General features: G+C 44.1%; 1 protein-coding gene across 1 annotated transcript in view; it reads left to right on the forward strand.

Moving 5' to 3' along the window:
• DNAJB14 (DnaJ heat shock protein family (Hsp40) member B14) overlaps positions 1 to 25,653 on the forward strand; it is a 350,933-nt gene that overhangs the window by 136,104 nt on the left and 189,176 nt on the right. The window contains exon 2 of the mRNA XM_086961595.1: positions 22,614 to 22,785. Within this exon, the coding sequence (XP_086817721.1) occupies positions 22,614 to 22,785 (172 nt within the window). The remainder of the gene's footprint in view (positions 1 to 22,613; positions 22,786 to 25,653) is intronic.

Here is a 25,653-nt window from a genome sequence, read left to right on the forward strand (position 1 = left end):
TTTAGTAACTACACATTATATATAGTGAGACTCTACAAATTAGTCAAGGAAACAATCAATGACACTGTTACTAAATCCACCATCCACACATTTATATTTATATATACACTCATTCTTCAATGCAAAGTAGTGTATTTATAATACATATTTAAATATCAAAGCAAACCACATTCACTGGATGATGTAATCAGTGATGTCATCAGTGATGTCACTGACCATGTCATGAATGATGTAATATGTGACATCATCAACAGTGGATTGCGGGCGCGCGAGATATAGTCAGTACAACTAACTATAACAGGGGAAGTTCAATGGTTTTGTATGAGTAAAATGTCCAGCTAACTATAATATATATATATATATATATATATATATATATATATATATATATATATATATATGTGCGCGGACCTTCGCGTGCGCGAGCTGCATGCTGATTGGCTGCCAATGTCTGTCAACACTCCGAAACAGAAATTGTTGGCAGCCATCTTGTGCCTCGGTAGACTGAGGCACAAGAAAGCTGAAAAACAAACGTGTAGAACTCAGAAAGGGGGCCGGGTAGAAGCACCCTGACCCCCTAGGCCTGCTCAGGGGGTCCTACTAGGACCCCCCCAAGGTAAAAAAAAAAAGAAAAAAATTCCGAAAATACGCGGGGTGCGCATACCGTGCGCGCACGGGTCCGCGTACGTATGCGTACGGTACGCGGACGGTGCGCGTACCTTTCCGAGAAAGCTGCATGCTTATTGGCTGTCAACACTCCAAACCAGGAAGTGTTGGCAGCCATCTTGTGCTCATTAGACTGAGGCACAAGAAAGCAGAAAAACAAATGTGTATAACACAAAAAGGGGGCAGGGTAGAAACACCCTGACCCCTTAGGCCTGTTAAGGTGGTCCCACAAGGACCCCCAAGGCCCATTTTTTTTTTAAACCCGGTATGTTTTTAAAAAAAAATTACCCCCCAGGGGGACCAAATTGTGGGGGCATAGTGATAAAGAAGTGTGGGGGGGCCCCCAACCCCCCCCCCACACTGCCCGGGGGACCGCCGCCCTCCGGGGCAAAGCAACACAGCCCCCTGGCGCATACTGGAGGCTCCTGGTGGGCTAGTTGGCCCCCAGGGACCCCCAGTTTGCAAGGGAATTAGTTCCCCCTCTGCAAACGCGCCAGGGGGCTGCGTTTCAGAGAGGTGTAACAAGGGGCATAGCCTCATTACACCTCTGTGCAATGCAGCCCCCTGGCGCATACTGAAGGTTCCAGGTGGGCTAGTTGGCCCCCAGGGGCCCTCAGTATGCAAGGGGAATTAGTTCCCCCTCTTCAAACATGCACGGGGGCTGCGTTGCAGAGAGGTGTAAAAAAGGGTGTGGCCTCATTACACCTCCCCGCAATGCAGACCCCTGGCGCATACTGCAGGTTCAAGGTGGGCTAGTTGGCCCCCAGGGACCCCCAGTATGCAAGGGGAATTAGTTCCCCCTCTGCAAACACGCCCGGGGGCTGCGTTGCAGAGAGGTGTAAAAAGGGGCGTTGCTTCATTACACCTCTCTGCAATACAGTCCCCTGGCGCATACTGGAGATTCCTGGTGGGCTTTCAGGTCTTATATAGTTAGGAATTAGCATTAAAAAAACCTTTGAAATTCACTGAAAAAAACATAGGTTTCAGGCCTTGTATAGTTAGGAATTAGCATTTAAAAAACCTTTAACATTATACACATTATATGTATATATATGTGTGTGTGTGTGTATGTATATGTGTGTGTGTGTATGTGTATATATGCGTGTGTGTGTATGTGTATATATATGTGTGTGTATGTATATATATGTGTGTGTGTATGTATATATATATGTGTGTGTGTATATATATGTGTATGTATATATATATATATATATGTATATATATATATATATATATATATATGTGTATGTATATATATATATGTGTGTGTGTGTGTGTGTATATATGTGTGTATGTGTATATATGTGTGTGTGTGTGTATATATATATATATATATATATATATATATATATATTTTTTTTTTTTATGCAACTTTTTTTAGGAGTAGGCAGGACTTTTTGGTCTATATTCAAATTCCCATTCGCGGATGACTTACCACCTTGTTTGAGTTGGTGGCAAAATGTTAATGTTTTGTATCCAGATTTTGGATACAAAACATTAATACGTACCATAAGGAAGCGGTATTTGAAAGGGATGCCCTCAGTATGTATGCCTTTATTTAAAAACCGATTCCTTATGGTTTGCTTAACCCATTTAACGATCTCGAAAACCTTTTCCAAACTGTTAGTTGGGTTTAGTACATTACAAAAAGTGTTGTTGTAGTCGCAAACCATCAAATTTACCGAATCTGCAAATTTGCAACCATTAAAGCACTTTGTACAGGAGGCCCAAAGAGAGCAATGTTTCAGTCTTTGATTAGGCCTTTTGGTAAAGACCAGGGATAACGCTTTAAGGTGATAGCCATGGGTATTTTTTTTTTTACTCTACAATGTTAATTGTAGACCATTTAATTTGAGCCAAAGCCCAGAAGATGAGATAAAGTAGATAACAAATGGATGTAAGCATTTCCTATTAAAAAGAGTGCCATCAAGATTTTAACAAGCATTGCCAAAGCCAGTAATTTTGGCACTCACTCGGGCACTAACATAAGCAATAAAGTGCCGGCTGCAGTTGAAAATAATTCAAAACAACGATTACTTTGTGCATTTAGTGCATTGATTAGATGAAGAAATAAATGTGCAATGTCAGATTGTAATTTTCAGATACAAAATAGTCCCCCTTGATCCAGTGGAGGTAGAAGGCTACACCCAAAGAGCCAATAGAAAGAAAGTGAGACTTAAGAGGTTAAAATAATCTTGTAGGCGGTGACTTACAGTGTCTCAAGCCAGTCGTTGAAGAATCCTGATTCGAAGAAGCCAATGAACGAAGGAGGCTGTTCCAAAGCCGCTAGCGAATGTATGGACTACACTATGTTTGCCATGAATAGTACAAGTGCTATTATGCATCAAACCTAACAAGCATTGGCAAAGTCAGTAGGTCTCCTGTCTTTGAGACCTAGTGGCTTTGTTAATGCTGTTTCAAGATATTGTACAGTATGGCCAAAAGAAAAAGGCACACAGACACAGCTGTGTCGCTTGGTATGTGTGCGCAAGCCTTAACGCTCACCTGCATCATTACATCTGCGCGCCTACAAAATTATGACCAGGCACCGTTTTTTTATTCACTGGTCCAAGAGGTTGGTAAGTATAAAAAAAAATGGTGAAGGAGTAGTAATTAGTGGTTTTCTAAGGCATTTTGCTACCATGTCCTAACCATGCCACGTCCTGCCAAAAATATTTAAAAATAAAGATAAAGTGGGCTTGAGGCGCAACAAAGGAGCAGATGGTGGGGTGGGGGGAATGCAGTGAGGAGTGGACTGTGGGGGGAGCAGCAGATGGGGGAGAGTAATGAATGAGGTGAAGCACCCAAGTGTGAAAGCAGCGCTTTGGGGGTAACCACATCAGGCAGAGAGCTAGAAAACTCACACATGCACCATCATAGATGGCTTAAGCAAAAAGAAAAAAGTAGTTCCCTAAAAGTGAGCAGTGGAAAGATAGAAATCAGCCAACAAGAGAGAGTGTAAAGACGGTATGCTCTCAGGGAAGGACAAAAACAAGACGAACCAGCTGATACCTCGAAGCCATTGAATAAGAATAAAGCTAACCAGTGGTAAGCAGTGGACAGGCTATAAGCCCATTAACTTCTTGGTAAGTTAATAATAAGGGCTTGATTGAGTTTGGCAGTCCAATGGACCACCAAACCCATGGTTGCGGTGCGGCAACCGCCGCCCAGACGGTCCGACCACCCCCTGTACTATGACTGTGGCGGTCAGACGGCTGCAGCTGCCAGGGATCTAGTCGGAGGTGCAGCTGCGGCACTGCCAAGCATTATGAGTTTCTCACTACTCTCCTTTTCATGGTGGTGAGGCAACTGGGGGGGCCCTACAGGGCCCCCTGGTTCCTTGGTGCACAGGGATGCATGCAGGGGGGCACATGGTGTTCCCACCTTTCTTTCTGGACCTCTAGTTGGACTGCGCTGTTGTGGTCCCACACTGCTGTCTTTCTAAGGCTCTCCTATGATCCTTTGAAAGGCAGCACTTTGGGCTAGGCAGTGCTGTCGGCTACCCCCCACAGGACCGCCCACCAAGATTTCTTGTAATCTGGCTGGTGGTTAGCGGAGGTGTTTGGCGGTGTGGGAGCGGGACTGTGGCGTGCTACCCTGCTCCCACACTACCAACCTCATTACCAGGCCCTAAGCCTTTTCCTATTAGGCATGTTGTCCTGTCTGGTAGGCTCGATCAAAAAAGGACCAGTGACCGCTATTGAAGTGCATGTGTTTAAACATATGATTAAGCATTCGATTGAAATAATAATTCAGAAGGCAGTGTATGACAATTTATTAAGCTTCTAAAGCTTTATATTCGGACAAATCTGCTACGGATAGTATGCCGGCACCCACAGTTTTAAATAGCCAGCACGAGGCCTTAGAGTTCACTTTAGGGGAGGTGTCTCACGCGATAGGGAAACTTGCACTGGGTAAGGCTCCGGACTTGATAAACTCCCGGGGGACCTTTTTAGGTATCAACCAGGGATCTGGGGACCTTACTTGCTTATTGTTTTTAATGAAATCCTGAGAGGCATGGAGGTTCCCTGTACTTGGCTGGCAGCAGAGATAGTCCCGATTCACAAGAGGGGTTCTCCTCTGCTCCCAGCCAACTATAGGCCCATTAGCCTTATTGACGTCCCGCAAAAAATCTTTGCGTGGCTCATCTTGGATCACCTGTTTGCATGGATGGAGGAACATGAAGTTCTGAGTCCCTTTCAGGCGGGGTTCAGGAGTAGCACCTCCACCATGGACCAGATCTTTCGCCTCGTACTATTGTATTGGAAAAAGGCAAAGATTGAGGGTTGCAGCCTCTACATGATGTGTGTGGACCTCCAGTCCGCGTTTGACTTAGTACCACGGGGTAAATTGTGGGGGGTTCTTCAGGATTTGGGTGTTCCGCCCCAAATCTTGACTGTGTTGATGAGGCTACATGAGGGGAATTTTGCCCAGGTTAGGTGCGGGAGGAATGGGGCGCTGTCACCAAGGTTTGCAGTCGGTGAGGGGTGAGGCAGGGCTGTGTTTTGGCACTGACCCTGTTCTGCCTCTACGTTAATGGTATAATCTCACATCTGGACAACGTCCTCAACAACGACGCGCCAAGGTTGGCAGGCAGGAGGGTTCCAGCGATTATGTTCGCCAATGATACCCTCCTGCTTTCCAAGTCCCCTATGGGGATTCAACGGATATTGAATGGTTTTGGGGACTTTTGCTGATGCCGTGGTCTCGAGATAAATTCCGACAAAACAACATTTTTGATATTTAATCCCCCGGCGTCCACTCGACCTAATCCAACCCTGGGCAGTGTGAGGTTGGAAAGGGTTACGACTTTCCAGTATCTTGAGGTCACACTTCATGAAAATTTGTCTTGGGGACCCCAACAAGTCAAATCTCAACTGAAACTCTCACAGCTGGCGGGTGGTATCCTTAAAGTCTCAAATACATCGACATTTAAGCCAGTGAGCCCAGCCCTGGAGATTTATAAGACCCAAGCAAGGGCTGCAGCTCTCTATGGGGGGGAAGTTGTGGGGTCATTCCTGTGCGCCAGCAATTGCTGAAATAGAGACAAAATGTATTAGGCAGTTGCTGACACTTCCTCAAAGTACCCCGCCCTACCCTTAAGGTTAGACTTGGGACTGACACCTATAGAAGATGAGTTAGCGGTAAAGCCCCTCAGGTTTTGGTGTAGGTTCTGGTCAACGCCAGATCTGCTATACCATAGGCAAGAGCTTAAGCAAATACTAAGCTATAATAATGTAGGTAAAATTCCCTGGTTGGCGTTTATAAGGCATGAATTCTTAAGAATAGGTTAACCTGCTATGTGGGACAATCCGGAAAGGGCCTGTAGCGAGGTATCGCGTAAGTCCCTCACTAGGATTTTTAAAGAAAAGAACTCTCTTGCTTGCGCCTCTAATGCTGGCACCCTGACTTATTCTTTTTTAGCTTTCAAAAATTCTTACTATTTTGAGGATTTTATGGATGTTGTCTTTACGATTTTAGCAAGGAAACTTTTTATTTAATGGAGATACAGCACTTTATCACTTAAAGCTTTTACAAGTAAATGGCCAGCCTCCTCTAACAAGTCATGTCCAGGATGTAGCTGTGACGTAGAGGACGAACTTCATGTGCTCTTCTTCTGTCCAGCTTAACACCATGCGCGCTAGCGGAATTCCGCTCGCACGCTGAGATTTGCGAAAGCGCATGTTACGTGACGAGCTGGGCTCGTCATCAGCGTGCGAGGAGGCTACGCCATGACGAGCCCAGCTCGTCATCAGCGTGGAAGGGGTTAAACTAACTCCAGGAAGTATTGGCTGGTACCACTCTGTAGAAACTTAGGTTTTAAACGCTGTTTACATGCTTTTAGAATTCTAAAGTCTGACACATCAAGGTCTATCGTATTTGCACTTTCTAAATATCTGTTAACTATGTGGTCCAAGCGGCGTCAATTAATTGATATTGAATGCTAGGTCTAAATACTTTGAACTTTTTTCTACTGGAAGATGTTAATATATCAGCAATGAATTTTACTGTGTCCATGCAATGAACTTTGTATTTATTCTCCTTTTATCATGTTTTATTCTGTACTCTTTTATGGCCAAAATGGCCGAAATAAAGAATTTTTGAATTGAATTGAATATTAAGCTTCTTGACAGCAAGACTTAAACCTTACCTAAATGGATAGAAATGAAGGTCTCCACAGCAATTTACAAAAGTATGAGAGTGCTTTTTGATGGATTCCTTTAGCATAACCTAATGTATTGCATTAGCAAATACGGTGTGAAGGCCATATATTTTCTGCTTTTTCCATGCAAATATTGGAGGTTTAAAGCACGTTTGCTTACCCAATAAGACATTATTGTTTTTTTTTTTTTGATCCTCATTACACAACAGGTTAAAGTAAGGAGATTCTCAGGGTCCTTTCTCTTAATCCAACCTTTCTTGTTTGTGGGTCTAGGGCCACATCCTTCAGGCGTTTCAGAGAAGAGGAGCCCTTTACTTCCATGTACTTTTAAGAGGAAGGTTTCTTTTTTCCAGTGGGGGATGAGCTAGCCATTATGGCTACTCTTACAAACCTTCATCTGATATTGTTGCATTTACGTAATCATTGGACTTGTTAAGTTAACTGGGTAAACCAGAACAGATATGTACTAAGACGTTGTCAGGACCTATATATAAAATTAAATTAAACCTTGTGAAACTCTTCCCAAATTTCCCAGAATTCATATTTCTTAGAAAATGGTTTCTTTTTTCTATCCAAATTATGCACCTTTAAGACTGAAGCTACCCATTCATTGTGTGACGGTGAAATTGGACTTATCCATTTTACACAGACCTCCCTCCTTGCCAAAAGGATCAACAAGAACATTAGATTTTCCTGGGCTTTAGTTAATGTTCTTAATGCATTTACACCCATCACCCCAAAAATAACTAAGTCCGTACTTCCAGTTAGTCATCTTCCCATTACCCCTTCTAAGGTGTTACCCACATCCTTCCAGAAATCATCGAGACTGGGGCACTGCCGGAACATATGCAGGCCGTCAGCCTTCTGTAATCCACATTTTGGGCAGCTCTTCACTGTGGACCCGTTCAGTTTGAATAATCTTTTAGGAGTCCAATAGGCTCTATGGGTGGTATGTAAGTGATTTCTTTTAAGAGCAGCAGAAGTTACAATCGACCAGCATTTGCTCATAGATACTTGCCATATATTATTTGTATCCAGCGTTGGCAGGTCTTTCCCCCAAATACTCTCTGGAATTCGGAAGTCCTCCTCCTCTGATGAAATTAGGGCCCAGTACCAATAGGATACTTCTTTCATGAGCGGCTTCTTATCCAACATCTTTACTTCTAGGGAGCTGTTTCCTTTTCTGTTTTCTTTGAGTGACTTTGTCCAGCTTAGAAGCTGATAATATTTAAATTTCGATATTGTGGAATTTGTACATTCTGATAGTATTTCCCAATCAAGAAGTTCATTCTGAAGCAAAAGTTGCCCCCATTCCAGTATTCCTGTTGATTTTAGGGTTGCAGCTAAGCTGTCTTTGAGGCAATCTGGTGTACCCGGAGCGTCCCAAATCGGTGCCTTCTTGCTCTAAAGAGAAATATCCAGTGTGGATCTAACACAGTACCACAACCTAGCGGCTGACTTCAAAGTCTTCAATTTAATTTTTTTTTTTAATTTTAGGTGGCCGAATTTATATAAGAAATGGCTAGTATTGTTTGTTAATTTCTGTAGAAATATTGGGTAGTTTTCATAAGAGTCCAACAACGTCCTGCTAAATTTGAATTTGAAGGCTCTGCAGTATTCCACGAGGTCTGGGCTAGCTAGGCCTCCCTGCTCTTTTCTCCTCCTTATTTTATGCCATGCGATTCTTGGTCTTTTTGAGGACCAAATAAAACTCGATAGATCTCCCTGAATCTTTTTTATGCTTTCTCTTTTAAACTCCAACGGGATAGAGCTGAAAATGAAAGTGAATTTCGGCAAGATTGACATTTTTATAATATTAGATTTGCCCAGGAATGTTAGTGGTAATCCACTCCATACTTTCAACAGCCTTTTCACCTCAACCTCTATTCTATGAATGTTAGTTTGGGTTATTTTATCAAGATCCTTTACGAGATCAATACCCAAGTATCTTATTTTTTCCTTGCAAAAGGGGGTTGTAAATTCCTCATTCCAGCTCATGATTTCAGTTTTAGTTTGATTTATCTGATAGCCCGATAATTTCCCAAAATTGATTGTCTCCTCTGTTGCCTTAAGGGCCTCCTTTAAATCTGAAGTAAAAAATCATGAGGTCATCATCATAAAGAGCTACTTTTTTATGCCACCCTTGGTATTGGAAGGGGGAGATTGAGGGTTGGTTCCGAAGGCATTCTCCCACCGGCTCGATATAGAAATTAAAGAGCAGGGGAGAAAGGGGGCACCCCTGACGAGTTCCGCTACCTATCTGAATGTTATCTGTTAAGTTGCCGTTAATTAATATTTTTGCTTTGGGAGAGTTATAGATGTTTTCTACCATATTTAATATGTTTTCCCCTAGGTCGAATTTCTTTAGAACCTCGCTTAAGTAGCTCCAGTTCACCCTATCGAACGCTTTAGCAGCGTCGATTGTAATTATTGATAGAGGAAGCTTCTCACTAATAGCAATGTCTATTGCTCCAATCAGCTCATGAGTGAGCTCTTGAAGGTGTCTTCCTGCCACGAAGCCCTTTTGATTAGAGTTTATCAATGTCCCCGCGATTTTCCCTAATCTTTTGGCCATGATTTGGGTGAAGATCTTATAATCACAGTTTAGAATAGAGATTGGGCGGTAAGATTCAGATTTTTTCGGATTTTTACCCGGTTTTAAGAGAATGGAGATGGTTGCATCATTCCATGTCTCTAGGATTTTACCATTATCCAGGAAAATTCTATTGAAGAGAGCTGTTAAATGAGGGACCAGTGTGTCTTTTAGATAACTCTGTCTACCTCATGGGTTGTTATTTCGCTGTTTAGATTTTCTTTCTCTTCCGAGGATAGGGTGGGGATGTTTGTGCATCTAGAAAGTTTTTTATTTCTTCGACTTTCGGGTTACAATCCTCCGTATAAAGGTTTGAAAAAAAGGCGGAAAATTCCTGTTTTATTACCGCCTCCTCAGATCCATTTTGGGAAGTGTTAGTTGGGTCTGTGCTGCCAATTTTATTTCTAGCTTGATCTGTTTTGATCTTCCAGGCGAGCATTTTCCCACAGCCCTCTCCATATTCATAGTGGGCGAGTTTGCTACACTCCCATCTCTCTCTAATTTTAACCTCTAATATAGCCGATAAGCTTTCTTTTAGTTTGAACCTTTCCTTTTCTAGTTCTTGCCCTCTTGGGGATGAACTATCCGAGGATATCAGCCGATCCAGTGTTTTTATGTTGTCTTCTAATTTCTGGATCTCTTTTTTGAGCTCCCTTGATTTATGTATAGTTAGACCACATATCTTGCCCCTTATTACCGCTTTATATGCCTCCCATACAATTTGAGATGGGGCGCTTTCGTTATTATCCTCAAAGTATAGCTCTGTCTCTTGTTTGAGTTGGTCGATAATTTGGGGGTCTAAGAGAGCTGTACGATCTAACGTCCATCTCGGTATCGTTATATCCTCTTTTATTTTTAGCGTAATTTGAACGGCAGAGTGATCAGAGAGGTGGGCGGGAAGATGGACTACGGTTTGAGTATTCTCTAGTAACCCTTGGTCTATTAGGAAGTAGTCGATTCTAGATTGTATTCCAAGTTTCTTATTTTTAAAGGTATAGTTGTCTTATTTAACACCTTTCTCTTTCCATACGTCAATTAAACTTAGGTCCCTTTTGTACACTCCCAACCATTCTCTCATTTTTGGCAAACTTGCCTGTTTACCTCTAGGGTACCGGTCCACTTTTGGGTCTAAGATGATATTAAAATCTCCGCCTAAGATCACTGGAGATGTTGCCGAGATCAATTGGGAGTATAAAGACTGGAGTGGGATAGGATCGTCTGTTTGGTCCATAATAACCAACCACAGTAAAGGCGTCACTAAGTACGCTGACATTGGCGATCGCCCATCTCCCCTTTGGATCTGATTCATTCGATGGTATTTTTGCTTTCAGGGATTTTTTAAAGAGGATAGCTACTCTTTTTATGACACATTCTTGGTTTGTACATATGTAAGAGTCAACCCAACCCAGTAGAGAGTTTTCATTATTTCCTCCCACTCTTTTTTTTAATAGGTGTGTTTCCTGTAGGATTATTATCTAACTATTGATAGATTTTAAGTATTCAAAAATTTGTTGTCGCCTGCTCTTAGTTCTTAGCCCGTTGACATTCCAGGAAGTTATTTTTATGTATTTAAGATGTTTTCCCATCTCTTCCTGCCTTTAGCCAGCTTTCACAGTTATTAAGCCAGGCCCTGGTTACCCCCTTGCCTTTGGGTACAACGTTTTGCTGAGGACATTTTTTTTTATTTTTCCCTACCTTGCTCCCATCTCCCGTGTGCCTCCCCCCCACCCCTTTTTTCCCTCTAGTGTATACATACAACCAAGTGTGATTGTGTGGAATGTGAAAAAGAAAAGAAAAAAGAAGACACGGGAAGACACCCTCCCACCCTGGGGAAGCCTCCCTTTCCTTTGGGCCTTAGTTCTAGCCCTCTTCGAGCTCCGTGCCTAAGTGGATAAGTTCTGTGAGAGTGCTACTGCTACTGTTTTCATCAACTAGTGGTTACATTTTATGCCTGTATCTAGGTATGTGATTGTATCTGGATCTGGTCGCGCATCTGGTCTAAGAATGTTTCGACTTCCTGAGGGTTTCTGATGTTGTACATCTTATTCCTCCACATGATCCTAAGGGAGGCCGGGAACTTCATTTGAACAGTTGCCCCAAGCTCTTTCAGCTCAGGCATTTTTTGTCCCAACTCCCATTGTCTATCTTGTGTCACTTTAGCGATGTCGGATCGAATTTTAAAGGACCAGTCATCATTGCTATACGCTCCACTTTTCAGGGCCTCACTCAGAATTCTCTCTGAGAGTATAGGTTCTAAAATGTATTAGAATCTTCCTTGGGTTTTTCCTCTCCTTTGGTTTCCTAAAGGGGTCCCGATGCACCCGCTGAATGTCATCTTCCAGGCCAAGGGTTTTACTCCATGGAAAGTGCTCCTCTATAAGTGAGATTATAAATTTCTTTGTCTGACCCTTCTCGCCCTTCTGGAACATTAAGGAGTCTGAGATTACACCTTCTGGACTGATTTTCTAAAGCTTCCAACTTTTCATCGATGGTATTGTCCTTTGCCTTTAAGGTTCTGATGTCCTTCTGGGTTAGCTCTACTTTCCTGGTTAGACCCTCAACTTCTGCTTCCACCGAGGAGACTCTATCGTTTAAAGCTATTAGTTTGGAGTCCAATGCTTCAAATCTTTTGTGGAACTTGTTCTGATTATCCTCTGATATTTTAAACCTAGACCTCATCTTGTCTAGCATCTTTTCCAACATGACGTCTGTATTGCTTCGTGAGTCACGATTCGCAGATGAGTGAACCCCGCTGAGGAGATCGGGGACCTTGCCCCAGCTGTAATACCTCTGCGGCAACACCAGCAGCCTCAAGCAGGACGCCAGAGTAAACTATCATGCCGCTGAGTCCGTGACACTGTCAGTGAGTAAGTCGTATAGAGAACCCCCCCCCCCCCCCCCCCCCCCCGGCAGTTGGTTCAGCTGCGATGCAGATGCAGAGAATGCGCTTCCCTCCCCTGTGAACAACGCGTGAGCACCGGCAGAGAGAAAGCGAGCACTTCAGGTAATGAGGTACAAACGGGAGAAGTACTTCACTTATTGAGTCTCTTTTCCTAGCCTCGGACATGTTATGCCTAATGCGCTCCTCGATCCAAAAAATGTCAAAACTGTCGAATACAGCAGCTCCTCTCCACTCGCAATGCCATTCTGCAGCAGCCCAGGCACGGAGCTCCCGACCGGGCTTATCGATCGGCCGCCATCTTCCCGAGCCCAATAAGACATTATTGTGCAGACTATTAACAATTTATAATATACAAAACTGTCAATAACCATACTCTTTAAGTATGTCGCAAGTGCAGGACAGAGAAAGTTGAAATTGGCTTCCGACTCCCAAGTCGCAGCAAACTACACAGCGGTTGGATCTAGAGCAGCCGGTATCCCAATTTTAGGTTAAAGCCTATTAGTTCTTTAAAAGACACTGTAAGGAGGATTCCAAAGTGAAATTTTGTGTACTGAACCTTTAATGGAATAGTTGAGTCCAATCTACATATAATTCCATGTCCGGAAGTAATCGAATTGAGAGGAACTGTTGTGTCAAAATTAAAAAGCAATTTGAGGACTCTGTAATGGCATTGTGACCTATTCCAAAGCAGGAAATCTCTTGTAGCTGTCGGGAATTAATACTGATGACAATTCTGGGTCAAGCCACACATATTCATGACTTCAAATGAAACAGTGCAGAGCAGATATAACTTCTCTTGTAGCTTTCTTGTATGGTTCCGGTTCACTAGACTCAAATGTCTGACGCAGACTAACTGTGGAACTAAAATACTTCACAAGCAACACACTGAAGGCTAAAATCAAGATGCATTGGCAAGGTAAAAATTGTCAGTAGCAGTCTCAGAAAATAATTTTGTCTTTGCTAACACACTGCAGCTCCGATGGCCTAGATTTCCGAGGCTTAATATACCCCTGATAGTGCTTTACAAAAACACACTAGAGTGATGGATGGACTGCTTCAATTAATCTTACCCCCTGGAAATTGCACTGGTCAGCATCCCAGTCCTTCTGATTTTTGCCCACAATGCCACCTTGGTTAGAATCGTCCATATGCAAATTAGTCCAGCCCGAACTGTCAGACCAGATCCTCCCTGAACCGGAACACAATCAACAGAGGACCGTTTTCACACTAGTTAGGGCTCTTTAGCTGGTCCTAGGTTGCTTGTGTTCGAGTTTATGGAGGACCTGGCAGTTCGTGCTGGACTGTTCCCATGAGGAGCAGGGTCAAGACTGATTTGCATATGTCTGGGTCCAAACTGAGTTGACATGGTGGGCAAAAAATGATGGATTGGGATGTGACCTAAGCAATTGCCAGTAGCTGAGATTAATTTAAGCATTCAATCCATTAACTTTTTGTTTTTTTATTTGACACCCTGTTAGTGCTTTGGCTCAAAAAAACTTTTATGTTTGCTAAAACTCTGCCACCTTAGCGTAAATATTCCTATTCTATGGGCTGCTGTTGGCATGCTCTCACTAACTGCTTGTGCCGTTGGTATCGTGACTCAGACTCTTATTCTTAACAAGTCTGCATTAAGTGCTAAGGAGAAAAATAGACTGAAGGGTCTCCTTTGCTTGGGAGCCATTTCAAAAACATATCTAACTCTGATATACAATTCCCCTGATTGTTTTCAGTATTTGAGGGGCAAGTGAGTGGGAGATCTGGGCACGCTGGAGACTGATTAGAGAGATGCATCCATGGTCAACAGTGGGCAGGCCTTCTGCGGTATACTGTGACTAAACTAAATGTATTAGTTGCTTAGACCTATACACGAGTTATCCCCTGAGAGCAGTACATGCCATGCAGAATTTATAAAGTGGTACAAAAGGGGGTGGTGATGGACGGAGCATCTGAACCAATCAAACACTCACACCCAGTCAACAGATCTGGGTTTAATCCATCGCCGTTCTTTAGCCCACTCTGCCACCCCAGTTCAGACATGGCCATACGCAAATCAGTCTGACCCTGTGCCTCATGGGAACAGTCCAGCCCAAACTGCCAAGCCATGCCTTCCCTGGACCGGAAACAAGCTTCCGAGGACCAGTTTCTGGCATTTCAGCCGTCTTCAGCCCGGCTTGCTTGAATCCAGTGGCAAAGTGAGCAAGGGACTCCCGCCTGAGCATACCCTGCCAACTTATGGCGAACAAAGTGGTACAAAAGGGGCTGGTGATGGACGGAGCATCTGAACCAATCAAACACTCACACCCAGTCAACAGATCTGGGTTTAATCCATCACCGTTCTTTAGCCCACCCTGCCACCCCAGTTCAGACATGGCCATATGCAAATCCGTCTGACCCTGTGCCTCATGGGAACAGTCCAGCCAGATCTGCCAAGCCATGCCTTCCCTGGACCGGAAACAAGCTTCCGAGGACCGGTTTCTGGCATTTCACTGGGGTGAATGTATGACATTGTTCTGCATTCTGTCCATCAACTGTTTTGCATTTTGTCACCCCGAGTGGGATGGGTATGCTCAGACGTGAGTCCCATGCTCTTCACACCACTGGAGTCAAGCTATCCTAGCTGAAGACGGCTGATAGCCAGAAACCGGTCCTAGGATGCTTGATTCCGGTCCAGGAAAGACATGGCTTGGCAGTTCGGGCTGGACTGTTCCCATGAGGCACAGGGTCCAGGCTGATTTGCATATGGCCATGTCTGAACTGGGGTGGTGTGGAGTGCAAAAAACAATGGATTTAGGCCCAGATCTCTGTACTGGGGTGAATGTATGACATTGTTCTGCATTCTGTCCGTCAACTGTTTTGCATGCAGAATTTTACAGCTTCTTTAATATGGTTAGGGATTGGCACATGGTTCAGGTACAGTGGCACAACATTACACACATTCTGACTTGAGTCCCGAAATTACCTGTTGACCTATTACGTATTCAAATTCTCCTGGGAATACTGGCGGAAATGATTTAATGCAAGGGAGAAAGGATCCTGGTGGGTAGGCGGTGTTTGCTTGCTAGAAGAGACATGAGAATCTGATACAGCCCCTCCAAGAAAGGAGTGGATGAGAGTCATATACAGATACTCCCATATCGAAGATCCTATATGCAAACTATGTGGCTGCTCTCTGAAACACTGGAAAATATGGAGCCATTGGTGGGACCACTTTCACGTAATCACACCCTAGATAAGATGCACCGGAAAAAATTGTACATTTAAAAAGTATTTATAGACTATACAGAATGATCGTTTTGTAGTTTTCCATATCATGCGGCTCTATATGTGTCGCATCTGTTCTGCAGCTTTCTTAAAGACAAAGAATATATATAAAAAAAGAAAAAGGAATGAGCTGCAGACTTAAACACGTGATATATTAAAACAGATCCCAAATATGGAGAATATATGGTATTAATTGTCTGCAGAATTATACCTCATTAGGTATTATTTTTACTTTTTACTTTTTACAGTTTTGTAAAATGCAAATAAGGCACAACTAGACATCAAGTGTGCTTTATAGAGCAGTATCGTATGAAAACCACTACACGTATAACATCAAAGGCATCCAATATTGGAATCGATATGCATGACACAAAAAACTTAGCACAAATTGTTGTGTATAAGAAAAAAAAAGAGCATAAGAACAAATTGTAATGTTAGAAGCCAGGTGTAGCACTAAACTCAAAGACTTTGTAATGAGTAATTAACAAAAAACGAAGTCATAGAGTGAAGAAGAGAAAAACAGAAGTATAGGTAGGCTTTCCTGTTTTCAGTTTCTATTTTTGGTAAATTCTGGTGGTGTTTTTTCAGTGTTTTCCAGTGATTTCAATACCTCCAAAAAACAGTGCTTTTCAGTGGTTACTAATTTTCGCGCCATAAAAAACAACTGAAACGGTGTTTTACCAGTGTTTATGGAACGCTTTGCTTTTATTATTGCTTGCTTTCTTCATTGATGCATAGTATATAGACAGTCTATATACAGTGTATATGAGGTCCACATGCATTTTTACAAGTCGAAGGTTAAGTCAGCACTTTCAGAAATTTGCCTGAAAAGGGAGGCTCTGTGCAAGGCACACCTCTTGAACTGGGTACAGAGAGAACTTTTTGAAAATGAGAGATTTCTGGGGGTGTTGGGCGTTGTAGGCAAGGCAGGCAGTTCTCATAGCTCATTTAGAATCAATGTGTTGTCATTTGAAGAAAGTGAGAGCTTGGTGACATGTTCATGGTTTTGGGCACTCCTCACAAATCACATAGCATGATGGCACGGCTATAAGTAAAGCTAGGCTGATTTTCACTGCTATTTTTTCCCCCTCAGACTTATATAGTGCTAACTCGATCTGAAGGTATTAAAGCGCTTCACATGAGCACCTGTTGCGTTACACAAGGGCACATTAATTTTTGTTAGGGACGGGTAGATTGCGTGATTTGGCCAGAATCACAGGATGTTGAGTGTCATTGCCGAGACTCGAACCCCGTTCACCAGATTTGAGGTCCACCGCCCTAACCATTAGACTACATCCTCTGCTGCTGTTATTTTCAAGGTTTATGGAAGAGTCTACCATAGCATGGTGCTACCAGCCTTGTGTTAACCTTGTAGGTATGTTCTCCTGTAGCGTGGAAAACAATCTGTGCTACAGAATTAAAAAAAACATGCACATCACAGTGCAATCGTCTATAGGTCTCTGCTCCCCCTTAGCTTAGAGAGACCATTTCTGCGTTCTCTGGATGGCCTTAAGATGCTTTTATAGGTCCCTCGGAGAGAGAGGGGAAGCATTTCAGAGTTTAGGGGCTAGGAATTTGAAGGAGCGCCCTTCACTCCTTGCACTTTTAATCCTTGGTGGTATAATGAACAGTTGCAGCCTGGCTGCCCCCCCCCCACCTAAGAACACCAAACTTCTGTGCAGTTAGTTTCATCCTTCACTGCTCATTGTTGTTCCCTCCTCTCCTGCCCTCCCCTCCCTCCGACATCCCCTCACACTTTTTTATTTTTATTTTATTTTTTATTTTATGCGTTTTTATATAGCGCAGACTTTACCCGAAGGTGTCAGAGCGCTTCACAAAAGGAACAGTAGTGATACATGACGAGAAGATGACAAGTGAGCATGTTACAAAAGCAAATGTTACGTTACATGAGGCAATGGTGACAATTGTGAGCAAACAAAATACAAGAGGTAGCAAACGCTACGTTACAGGAGGAAAAAGTGACATGTGTGCATGTTACAAAAGAGTACACAATACAAGTAGAAGTACAATACTGCAATAAATGGCAGTCCAGAGTATCCTTCTACCATTAGAATGTGGTGAGAGAGTGAGCTCTGGGAGGAGGGAATTAACAAGGAGACCCTTCACAGTACTGACTCTGGAGCATCCTGCCACCATGGGGTAGAGTCAGTCACACATCGGCCGTGCAGGGACAACCCGCTGCTCCCAAGAATAGCCGCTATATCCCTAATAGAGCTGCACTCGCCTCTGGGCGCTACAACAGAAAAGTGTTCAAGCGCCGGCAAAACAGCCCATACAGCAGTGCGCTGTGAAGCAAGGCGCTCCGAAACAGCTGAATGAATGTGCATTTGATCCTAAGGCATTATGTGCCAAAGCCCCCTTTCCAGACACTGCTGGTCCGCTACCAACCCCAGCCAAGATGTATGTACCGTGCAACCTCTGCACACGAACACAGCGTGAGATGCGTGTCACGTACAGACAAGCACAAAAGGGCGTGACTCAATGCGTCTTGTAACTGCTTCACGGATCATGCACCTGTTCTGCCATAACATGCTTATCTTTCAACTAATATTGGGAAGTGAAATAAAGATGGGGGTAGGGAAGAAACACGAGATCAAAGGGAGACAGAGAAAGAGTAACGGAAACACGAGAAGAGAAAGGAAGCAAGGGTGAGCGAAAGCAGGCGATAGAAAGAAGGAAAGAATAGGGAAAGAAATAAAGAAGGTTAAAGGAAGAAAAAGAAAGAATGAATGAATGAAGGAATGAATGCAAGAGAAAAAAATCACCTTAAAGGAGACAGAGTGAGCAATGAAGTCACTGAAATAAATGAGAAGTCACAGTACCGAGTGTAGAGTGATGTCACAGGATGCACCCACTTTCTCACAGACACATGCATCTCCCTCAACCCTAGTTTCCTCTCCTACAGCCCCCTCCCCTCCTATTCTCTTTTCAATCCTTCCTTCCGAGCTGTGATGGAAATGCGAGCTGACCTCCAAAACGAGAGACATCTGCACAGAGCACAATCACATGGACACTGACACATCCTGTGGATGAGGGCTTTGGCACGCCCCCAGCCACCTCTTGTGGAAAGTCACTGGAGGCTGCGGACAAAGCCTCATTAACAAGTCAATGGTCTTAAAGACCTGTGAAGTACTCCGGTGCGGCTGGCAGATCAAAAACGTTTCTGCCCTGGAGGCTGCTCAGCCCGGGCTGACACACTAGGGGGGACTGAATCCCGTTTGAGCCCAATAGGTGTCTTCAAGCTCCCTGGTGCAGCTGCCAAAGTAACTCCCCGGAGGGAGGGGGGTGAGGGGGGGAGGGGGGAGGTAGGAAAGGAGGGGGAGGCGGGGGAGGCCGAACCCTGCAATCTACCGTGCATCGCAACAGCACGTTACTGCAGGTGATATTTTTATTAATGGAAGAGAATATGGGGAAGCGAGGGGAGGGGCGCCCGCGTTCTCTCTGTGGAGGCGGCTGTTCCTCTCGCCTGCACACACTCTGAGGCTATGCCCCACCACTTCCGAAGTTCAACAGCCACCCCTGCTTTCTTCTCAACAATTGGAGTATCTGATAAGATGATTGCCACAGACCAGCCGATAAACAGTCAGAGAATAGGTAGATTGGACTGTGGGAGAGCTAGTGATGTCTAAAGCTGCCCCCGTTTCACATTGAGCAATACTTGGATGGTAAAACCGCTTGAGAGCCACTGATTCTAAAGATTGGAGATGGAGATCAGCAATTAGAGGTGTCCACATGAAGTACACATATGGTGTGCACAGGTGAGATTTTTATTAATGGAAGAGCGTTTAATACACAAATATTTATGCATATCACCAGTTAGTACTGGCACTTTTTCGCACCTCTATAAGAGGGTTAATCCTACTCATCAAGGACATCAATCCGGGTGCCCATGTGCACAGGAAGGCATCAGAAGCATCACACACCAGATAGGTGGACTTGTTTATGCCAGGAGCAGTGTGTAGCTCTGAATCACAAGAAGTGTGGGCAGAGAAAGGGTGAATGTCTCCTTCTAAGTCACAGCAGTCAGCCCATACTTGGCTCCGCCTCTGCCACAGGCTTTTTCAGGACTTTGGGTTTCCTTTTGCTTGCACCTTTCTTGTGTGCGCTGGGTTTCCACCTCTTCCTCCACAGACGCCAAAGTGCCCTCGCTCCAATTTCCCACGCTCTGCTCTCCGTCTCCCACATCCCCGAGCACTGCTTTCTCCGCCACAGAGCTGGTGTTGGTGTCCACAGTGACGCCCTGCGGGCCTCGGCTGCCCAGGCGCCGGCTCCTGGGGAGGGGAGTCTCCACTCCCTCGGGGTGTTCGGCCAACTTCAAAGGACAGGACTTCACTGCTCTTTCGTATTAATGGAAGAGATTATGGGGCAGTGAGGGGAGGGGTGCCCGACCGCGTTCTCTCTGTGGAGGCGGCTGTTCCTCTCGCCTGCACACACTCTGAGGCTCAACAGAGCCCCCAGGGACTCTGAGAAGGGGCAACAGAACAACAAAGCCTCATTAAGTGAATGGTCTTTTTAAAGACCGTGAAGTACTCTGGTGCGGCCGGCCGCAATTAAACAGACGGCAGACCACAACAGCTCCTCTCCCCCCACGTCAGCTATGAAAATCAGTGACACTCGGTTTAAACCGGATCACCTGATTTTCATCCGGAGGTGTACTGTCGTTGAGAGTCGGTTTTAACCGAATTCCGAACAGCCTAAGTATAGGCTAGACGTACGAAGCAATTTTGCTTACGCTAACGGCCCAATTCGCAGAATTGGGCTGATTCCTACAGCAAAAATCCATTTTGGTATGTAATAATGACAAATTGCGATTCGTTAACATGTTACCGAATTGCAATTTTGGAATTGCAAATACATACTATTCGGTATTTGGAAGGGGCATGTTAAGGGCGTCCCTTCCAAATACCGAATCGGAATAGGATGTATGAATATTTTGTGACCAAAATGCGGTTGCAAAATATTCATATTTTAGCACTAACTCAAAGTTGTTGGTAACCCACTTAGAAATGAGAAGGTACCAAAGGGACCCCTTCCATTTTGAGAATGTTTAAAATATATATTTTTAAGAGAAGGCAGTGGTCCCACGGACCACTGCCTACTCTTAATAAAATAACATTAAACCTTTTATTTTTTAATACATCCAGTTTTCCTTTAAAGAAAACGGGCTGTATTAAGAAAACAAATCAGACATGCTAGTCGTCTCATACCAGCTGGCCACCGTCCCTGTGATGTCAACGAATTCTAGTGAGTCACAAATTGACCGACCTCTTTAATATTCTTGAGGTAGGTGACCGTAGGCCTATTTGCAATTCACTACGAATCTAGGCTAGATAATCCCTTTTGTACAATAGTAATAGCGATTCCTAAAAGAGGATTCACAAGAAATCTGTCCTTAATACATCGAGTCCAAGATCATTATAGACGATGAGCATAAAAAGCAATGGATTCTGTACCAAAGCTTAATTTTTTTTTTTGAATGGTAGAATATGGTTAGCTGGAATTAGGATGCGAGTGCCAGATCTTAGGAGCACTCCTGGAGAAGGACTGAAGGGTGTTCTGCTTTTAGTTTTTTTGTTTTGTTTTTAAGCTGGTGTCTCCTGAGTCTGTGTAGTGTGCGGGTACCTCCATATAAATACAGTCTTTTTCGGAGTTACATAGTTCTTTCGGCATAGATGCACAGCCTTATGTGTAAGAGGTCGGTTAGGTACATCTATCTTGCTTTATACAGAAACTGTAGTAATGTGATGACGGTGGTGATACCACAGTGCTAATGTCTTACCTTTGCTTCTTTATCTGATCACCCATTGCTTCTGTTCTTCCTTACTCCTCCTCACCTCTTCCGCCCATCCCATCCCATTTTCTTTTTTTCCCCTTTCTCAGAAACGGATAACATTTCTAGGACAAGACCAGAGGTGGCCCCTCCATTGGGAAAGTAGCGCCGCCACCCCCCTCTCCCCCGCCATCACCCTGAAATAAAACGATAATAAAACTGGTTTCAAACCGGTTTTATTATATTTTTATATTAATCCCCTGGGCCCTCCCCAGGAGTCTGACGAGCCTTGGGGGCGGGTCCAGGGGATGACACGGCTAGTAGGGGAGTGGTAGTGCACTCCCTTCACTGCGGGTGAGGGGTTGGCCGGCCAGCCAAACCCTCACGCGCAGTAAAGCTCTCTCCAACCCCCGCTGGGTTGCTGTGGCTGGAGAGAGCCGGCACAGGCTCCCAGTCTGCCTGGGAGTGCAAGTTGCCAGCGCTCAACCCAAATCCTGATGCTGCTTTGATACAGCATCCGGATTGCCCGCAGTGCAGTCTTGGAACCTGTGCCCAGAAGAAGGAAGAGCGCAATGTGGCGTGCCAAAACCTCCTACCCCATCTCCTCCCCCACCTCCCTTCTACAGACACTTCCTTTGGCAGGGGACGGGCCGCAACTGGACTAGACCTAGAAATCAATTGTCTCTATTGGCTGCTGGGAAAAAAGCTAGAGAACCGCAAATCGTGTTCATCTTAAACTCAAGAACTAGGACCCTGACTTGTTCATCAGAGGCAGCATGTAATAGGGAAATGAAAAACAGAGAATTCATTAATCTGAGAATGTTGCTGGAGACATTTGATGAAAGGGATTTGGTTTTCTTGCAAAGAAAGCATTCTCATTATGTTTGTGCATTTGATGGGGATGCTTGCACAGGAGATGTGCAATGTCAGGGAGGGAAGCATGCAGTGTGTGCATGCTTCTGGTTTCTGGGATGTTTCGTAAATGTAACTGTTAAATGTAGTTCTTGACTATTGTACTGATTGAGAATTATGTTTGTTCTTTGAAAAAGAAACTTCGAAAACATCAATTTTATAAATCTACATTTCTGAGCATATATTCCTATGCTGGATGCCTCTGTTGTTGAATAAATAAGAACAGGAAAACAAGAACTCACTGTTTCACTTTGAATAATTTTCTATAATCTGTTTTGTGTCCAGAATTACTTAATTTCTTAGTATTTGTTTTTGTGATTCTTAGTGTTAATGGCTGCAATTACCAAAAATGGAAGTTCTACCGGGAATGGCCCTCACTGTCGAAAGCCTAGTGGCTGTGAGCAAACCAAGCAGAGCAGTGAAAAGTCTGACAATGCATCTGCTGCTGGGGAAACTGGGAAGAGCTACATGAAAGAGCAGCTGGACGGAGTCACTAGGTATGTGCTTCTATAGGACTTGGTATCATCAATCCTTGTTCGTTTAACACAAATGATTAAAAAGGCATTTCACTTTAGTGCGCAAAAACCCTTGTGAGCAGCTGCATTTATCAACTCCAGAATATATATTGTTACTTAATATGCCACTTAAAAAAATAATAATAATAATAAATATATATATATATATTTCTATACTACTATTATAAAGGAAGAACTTTGAACCTTTGAGGCGGGTAAACTCGGGAACCACAGCGCCAATCCACACACCCGATACATCGTTGTAATCGTCAGGGTGTGCAGATGGACATAGACTATATAAACGTAATAAATATACATTATTTAAAAAATGTACCCCAAAAAAAAAGTAGTCCCTTGGAAGAAGCGCCGGCCGCGACGTGCGTGCCCGACGTGAGGAGCGTGGGGAGGAGCGGCGTCCAGGAGCGCGAGGAGGACCGGCGGACATGGCGCAGGGAGGAGCGGTGAGGAGCGGCGGACAGGCGGTGGGGAGCGGCGGACAGGCGGTGAGGAGCGGCAGACAGGCGGGGAGGAGCGGTGAGCGGCGGATGAGGTAGGTTATTTAGTTATTTTTTTAGGAGCGGTGAGCGGCGGAAAAATGAAGCAAAAATGAAAATCGTGAGCAAGAGGAAGCAAACGGAGCATTATAAAAATGAGCCAAACAGTGCATTACAGGAGGAAAAAGTTACGTGTGCAGGTTACAAAAGCGTGCATCGTGAGCAAGAGGAAGCAAACGGAGCATTAAAAAAGTGAGCCAAACGGTGCATTACAGGAGGAAAAAGTTACATGTGCAGGTTACAAAAGCGTAGAAAGTAAACATAGAGGTATAGGAGGAAAAAGTGACGTGTGCAGGTAGCAAGAGGAAGCAAAAGGAGCATTAAAAAAGTGAGCCAAACGGTGCATTACAGGAGGAAAAAGTTACGTGTGCAGGTTACAAAAGCGTACAAAGTAAACATAGAGGTATAATACTGCAATATATGGAGGAAGGCTCCGGGGGACCCACGGACAACGTCGGGGCGGGAGAGGGCCCTGAAGCCTAATTGCTCCCGGACAACGTCGGGACGGGCTGCTAGTATGTGTATATATATATATATATATATATATATATATATATATATATATATATATATATATATATATATATATATATATATATATATATATATATATATATATATACAAAAAAGGAGAGAACTCTGGGTAGTTCTCAAGTTTAGGTGGAAAGCAGCTCCTGTTAGAACACTCTCAACACCAGCGACACTCTAAATCTGCTCACATCAAAAGACTTTGCTGTATAAATGGCAAAAGACTTTGTCATTTTCTATCTCGGCGTGGATAGCACTGTGCTAATCCTATGCTCAAAAACTTTGATAGAAAAACAGACATTTTAGGTGAGGAGATTTAGAGTGTCGCTGATATTGAGAGTGCTCTAACAGGAGCTGCTTTCCACCTAAACTTGAGAACTACCCAGAGTTCTCTCCTTCTTTTTTGCATAATTTATGCGTCACTCTATACCTGAAAGGGTTTTGTTTTGATATATATATTTTATTTATTTAGAAAAAAATTCCAGTGGTACATTAGCATTGCACAGTGTACAGCATCATGAGTCAGTTACAGAACATCTACCAGGTAGTGCTGATCAAGACCCTAGAAGCTTTTGGGGCGGCTTTTGGGGGGGGGGTCAGGGGGGGAGTAACAGATCTATACAATTCAGATTGCGTATTACAATATACCTTATCTTGTTTACCAGTCTGCAACGGTTGGCAACGACCCGCGAGCCCAGCGCATCGCGCTCCTACGCTTAGAGAGCAACAAACCCATATCTATTAAACGGCTCATGTCTTTCTGCAATTGCCCAGTGTACTCAGTAAGGCCAATAGCGGGTCTAGTAATGGTGAAAGGCCTGTGGTTTCACTGAATGTTTGGAAGATCTGCTCACAGTATATCGCAATCATTGGGCACGATCTAGCACCATGCATGAATTCAGCCAAGCCAGCATTGCAGCGCTCGCAATCTACAGTGTCCCTCAGGCCGTATCGATGCAACCTCTCCGGAATGTAGTAAACTCTATTAAGAAACTTGAAGTGGATTAGGCGGTGCCTCCCGTTCAAGAAGACATGCTGTGTAACCTTACAACAGAACCGCCAAGTGGTGTCATCTAGAGCTACCCCAAGGTCTTTCTGCCACTCCAATCTAGCCTTGGTGAAATGGTTCCTCCTGTATTCTTGTGACATGTCATAAATAAAGGAAACTATCTCTCTAGGGGAGGCGGAGCGCAGAAGTAAAGAAAAGAAAACCAACTCGGGCGGCTCCAGCATGACCTCACAAAGTATCTCGCGTAGAGCATGCCTTACCCTGTGGAAATGAAACTGAGCGAGTGGCGTGTAGTCGTGTCCCTCGTTTACAACCTCAGTCCACCCACAGGTTCTGCCCTCAGAAAAATTATCGCCAATCTTAGTGATATTAAGTGTTTTGCAGCGTGAATCTTTCTGGATTCACTATGCTGTGCATATTCCGCAATCTGGTGGTTGGGTCCGGAATCGTAGTCTTTTTTTTTTTTTTTTGTAGCCCAGGTGGGCGTCGACGTCCCACCATTTGGTGTACCTTCGGTGACGTCGGCATGCTTCCGGCGGAAGCTACCACCCTTGGGCGCCATCTTCAGATTCTTTTTTCCGCCGTTGGGTCTGGATCGTCGCAGGAAGCTCCAGAAGTTTTGGAGGAAAAAAGGAGAAAATACAACTGCTATTCGACGGTAAAGACCAGAAAAGTTGAGGAGAAGAAGACCATCTGAGAGGAGACGACGAAGAAAGAGAAGAACTTCGAGATCTTCGACGTCCTTGGAGGAATGCGCAT

The sequence above is a fragment of the Lissotriton vulgaris genome, chromosome 3_1 (genome assembly GCF_964263255.1).
Source record: "Lissotriton vulgaris chromosome 3_1, aLisVul1.2, whole genome shotgun sequence".
Taxonomy (NCBI): domain Eukaryota; kingdom Metazoa; phylum Chordata; class Amphibia; order Caudata; family Salamandridae; genus Lissotriton; species Lissotriton vulgaris.